This window comes from Schistocerca piceifrons, chromosome 8 (genome assembly GCF_021461385.2).
Source record: "Schistocerca piceifrons isolate TAMUIC-IGC-003096 chromosome 8, iqSchPice1.1, whole genome shotgun sequence".
Taxonomy (NCBI): domain Eukaryota; kingdom Metazoa; phylum Arthropoda; class Insecta; order Orthoptera; family Acrididae; genus Schistocerca; species Schistocerca piceifrons.
In genome coordinates this window covers 57,945,699-57,950,316 of record NC_060145.1, presented here as the reverse complement: position 1 = coordinate 57,950,316, position 4,618 = coordinate 57,945,699, and the positions used below count along the sequence as shown (strand labels likewise).

The 4,618-nt window shown below is 38.4% G+C and overlaps 1 protein-coding gene across 1 annotated transcript; it reads left to right on the top strand.

The window, feature by feature from the left end:
- The first annotated feature begins 2,104 nt into the window (after window positions 1-2,104).
- LOC124711668 (protein lethal(2)essential for life-like) lies at window positions 2,105-4,285 on the top strand. The gene is made up of 4 exons (XM_047241861.1): window positions 2,105-2,201; window positions 2,645-2,863; window positions 3,004-3,225; window positions 4,045-4,285. Exons 2-4 carry the CDS (start codon window positions 2,645-2,647, stop codon window positions 4,150-4,152), a joined length of 549 nt encoding a protein of 182 aa, XP_047097817.1. The 5' UTR covers window positions 2,105-2,201; the 3' UTR covers window positions 4,153-4,285.
- Window positions 4,286-4,618: the final 333 nt, after the last annotated feature.

Here is a 4,618-nt window from a genome sequence, read left to right as displayed (position 1 = left end):
ATCTCATTGCATTCATCCCAGCAACTGATACAAAAGTTTCCAATTTAGTAAACCAACTAGAAGTCAACCATTGATCTGGCTTAGGTTGTGTAACATCACATCTCATAAAGGACTGTAGGGGAAGTATACTAAAACCCTTAACATTTCCAGATTTGCTAAAAGCAAGGAAAGTAAAACCAGTATTTAAGAAAAGAAGCAGAGGTGAATTGTGAAACTATAGGCCAATATCTTGGATCTCAATTTTTGCAAAAATCTATGAAATGATGATAAAGAATACAACTGTAAGTCATTAAACACAACACAGTTTCAGAGAAGATCTAACTGAATACATTCAAAGTTCAATTCACAGGCAACAAAAGACCCACAGTAGCTTCATGGACCTATCTAAGGCAACTGGCTATGTGAATCATTCTAAGCTAATGAAGAAAAGGTATCAGTATGGAGTCCAAGAGAAATACTGTGACAAAATTACATCTTGCATTATGAATAGGCAACAGCATACAGAAATCATATGCGCTATTGTGTGAAATATAAATCAATAAATTACAGAACCGAGTTACAAACAATAATGATTGAAGCAGAAGAACTGATAGACATGGCATGCCACAATGTCCTGTCCTTGAACAAATACTATTTATTCTCTGCATAAATGATTTCCTACACTATATAAATCAGAAGCTAACAATGCATGCCGATGACACAACCAGTATATATGCAACTGAGACACAGGAGGAGCTTGAAAAGGAAGCACTCCCGAATATTGAAAATGCATATAAGTATCTAAAACAATAGTCTTTTTATAGAGCAGTATAAAACAGTGTGTCTAGTGTTTCAAACAAGTATGAGTGAAACACACTGGAGAGACAAAGACATTATGAGCACAATTTTTTTTTGGGAACGTTTAGAGAAGTATTTGACATTGTGTGGAACACATCCATGTAATGAGAAAAAATATAAATACACAGATTTTTCTCATGTGCAAAACAGAAAAAGTCATGAGTGATAAAGTTGTCAGAACAAAGTGTTCCCATATCTGGCCTACTCAATTTGCATATGCCTACAGGAATTGCACAAACAGGTTACTCGAAGAGAATATTTGAAGTTCAGATAACAGCAGTGAGGTGCATAATAAAGATACCACCCAGACAGTCGTGTAGACAAGCATTTATACACAACATTATGACATTGTACTCACTGTACAGACTAAGTATCTGAATAATAGGTCAGTGAGAGCAAATTACAAACGTGTACAAAAAGACTGCATAACCACGAAACAAGAGGAAAGGAACAATGAGGACTTCAGGAGCAGCAGGGAAAAGTTTATTTTTAAATTTTCAAAACTCGCTTAAAAAGAGTACCTCACATAGAAACTTATATTCAGTACGACTGAGTATTAAAAATGAAACTAAATATTGATATATTGTAACAGAAAGTATGGAATAACCATTTATGTGCCTATAAAATGGAATACTGTATTCTTTATTGTACTTATGTATGATTTAATGTTAACATGATAAATGCAGTTAGAGCGCAAATGTTACATCTGACGTAGTCTGCCCTCATACAAATTGTATGACGCACCCATCACTCCCAGCTACAAATTATCGGGTAGGTCCGATGCCAAAGCTAAATAAATAAACTGCTGATATCGGCCATAAAACAAATGTACAAATCTCGATCGCTGTCTTTAAATTACGATAGTGTCGTTTATTTCTGCCACAAAATTCATATAGGCAGCGTTTATGCTCCCACAAACGATTTTTAAGAGGATAATTTTTCAAAATTATACCACAACTTCTTGTGCAACGTGCAGCAATACAACACGCACCACATTACTTCGATAGGAAACACACACGAAATTGAGACACCGTAATACGTGTGCAAGTAACGACACGAAACTGCAGCTATGCGTTTGTGCCGTAAAGTGAAAGGCATGGGATTTGGCCTTAACAGTGTCTGCTTGATACTCGAAATATCTAGAACGCACGCGACAGTTATAGAAGTCGCTACCGTCCACTCCAGCGATCTCTGGTCGATTCCAAACGTGATAGTCACGTTCATTCTTACGATGTTGGTAGCACTGGCACCAGCCTATATAATCGTTGGCGCGGGCTCGAAGCGCACGATTTCCCGCCGTGTACGGAAAGTGTGCAAACCGAGCGAATCTTTCGAAGTTACAGCAGCACTTTCTTTCGTAAACGGTACGTGCGCACATAGGATGTTGTGTTTGCTGCTTCCATGTAGTGACCTGCAGTTAATTAATGAAGTGATGTTGAACTCTTGCTGAGATCAAGTAGATTTTATTTGAGGTTGCGTGGATTATTTGACTACCGGGAGTGCTGGTAATTGTTACGCGCTGCCGTGATACTGTATTGGTTCTTTTTGTCACGTTTTGAAGTATTTTTATTTCTCCTACATAAGATACAGTAATATACCACTGGATTGTTCAAGAGGTGAATCACTAATTTTTGAGGCTGCACGTAATGTGCGGTTGGAGGAGATATACATGGTTTACTGACGCGACATTTCCTTCGTAATTTCTTAAGCACACACTGAATGGTTATAAGCCTTCCGTGAATAGTTAAAGTAAGCTGGTACAGTTTAACTGTAAAACATAGTGATAGTGAATCATGTATTGTTGCAGATGGCTTTGACACCGCTGATCAGCCACTTGCTTGACGATGTCGACAGGCAGATGTCATTATTCGACCAAAATTTTGGCTTGGGTCTGACACATGACGATTTGCTTCTCCCTCGTCTGTCTATCGTCCCTAGTCTTTCTGGATACTACAGACCATGGCGTCATTTGGCAGCTCGTAACTCCGGCGTATCTACCATTCAGAATAACAAAGATGGATTTAAGGTAAGTGAAGATCACATACTGCTTTTAGCTGTTAATAACGTCAAAGAAAAAAGCAATTTTTCTAGTTCTGGAGTTTATGGGGAGATCACCACAGAAACTAGCTTATGTTAGTCGAACTTCTGGTACCGTTTTCGTTGCAGGTCAATTTAGACGTCCAGCAGTTTAAACCGGAGGAGCTGACGGTAAAAGTGGTGGGTGACAGTGTGGTGGTAGAGGCAAAACATGAAGAGCGTAAAGATGAGCACGGATACATCTCGCGCCAGATGCAGCGTCGCTATTTGCTGCCGAAGGACGTCGTGACTGACCAGGTGCAGACGCAACTATCATCAGACGGCGTCCTCACCATCTCGGCACCAAAGAAGGTACGTGTCAGAAAATGTTACTGACCTTCCAGTAGTTGTAGAACCTATATTAAGTTACAAAACTTGGTAGGATGTCCTTCACACAATATAGGTGTGGGATGATAACCAGCAATGATTTGTGCATCATTATTGAAGGCCCAGTCAATAAGATTATGCCCAGAAGAAACAGCAAAATTTGGTTACTGTGCAGCAATTCTTTTTGAGAGTCGGCTGATCTTGATTACAAATCTGTAACGTGAAAAATTGTTTGTAAGCTGCATTGGGATTTGCAAGTAATTTGCAAACAATATTCTTCTCAAAGTAATAAGCTTTGTAAAAGGCTGCTCAAAAGAAGTTAGGCTAGGCACAGTGCACTTTCAGCACTTTCATCTACAGTGTTGTGGTCCTTATTGGGACCCATGCTAATCATACCGAATTTCAGACTTTAAATGAGCACAATGAGAAGTAAGATTTGTCAAAGGTAAGTGTGTCTTACTGTCCCTGGCACAGTAACTATAGGAAGTGTCACGGATTCAGCAAACCTCTGTAGGACTGAAACTGCTACATATAGTTGGGCATTTGTATTGTACGTAAAAGGAAGATGGAATGGAACTGTTTGCCCCTGAGCTAAGAAACATAAATTCTTCACAAGGAGGATCATGACTGGGTGCAGCTAGTGATAAGTTAAAAACTTGTGTTGCAAAGCATTTCAGTATGTGTAGAATCAGTGTATTGCATACAGCATTGCTGTGTAACTTTGGAAGCTACAATAAAGAAAATATCATATGGTAGTGATAACTTTCTTATATCTGGGAACTCATTTCACTCTTTGTTTTTCAGGCTCTCCCTCCAGCAGAGGGCAGTGAGCGTGTAGTACAAATTGTGCAAACAGGTGTTCCAGCTGTTACCAACCAGCAACAGCAGGGAGGAGAGAAGATGGAGCAGTGAAATCTTCATCATTGATGTGCAAACTAAATTTTGTGTTGTTGTATTGATTGGTTATTTCTTTGTCATTATGTTTTTCCTCCAAGAAATTTAACATTTCCCTTTTCTGTCTCTCGTAAGCTTTACATATGTCAAAGATAGCATTTAATGACTTAAAAATTAAAGTGTAAAACTGTTTCATACAAGTTACCATGAATGTCTTGTGATAATTATTCATCACTAGAAACAAAACACAATATAAGACTGATCATATTTGTGTTGTGAAATGGTAAATAAACATTGTGTATAGTAACTGTTTTGTCATTATTGCCTTTCATCCTATGACAGTCAAACAATTCTTATGCGATACTCGGTGTGATTTGATGTCACACTGATTGAGTGCATTGCTGTGGTGTTTACAAAAATCATTGGCTATGGCACAGGCTTTTTGGTAAACCTATTTACAATTTTACAGTTGAAATGGCACTGT

What these genes read in the sequence shown, in the direction of transcription:
- LOC124711668 (XM_047241861.1), top strand. Translation starts at nt 2,645, where the DNA reads ATGGCTTTGACACCGCTGATCAGCCACTTGCTTGACGATGTCGACAGG. An exon ending in ATAACAAAGATGGATTTAAG is followed by an intron (nt 2,864 to 3,003) that starts GTAAGTGAAGAT and finishes TTTTCGTTGCAG; the next exon opens with GTCAATTTAGACGTCCAGCA. An exon ending in CCATCTCGGCACCAAAGAAG is followed by an intron (nt 3,226 to 4,044) that starts GTACGTGTCAGA and finishes TTTGTTTTTCAG; the next exon opens with GCTCTCCCTCCAGCAGAGGG.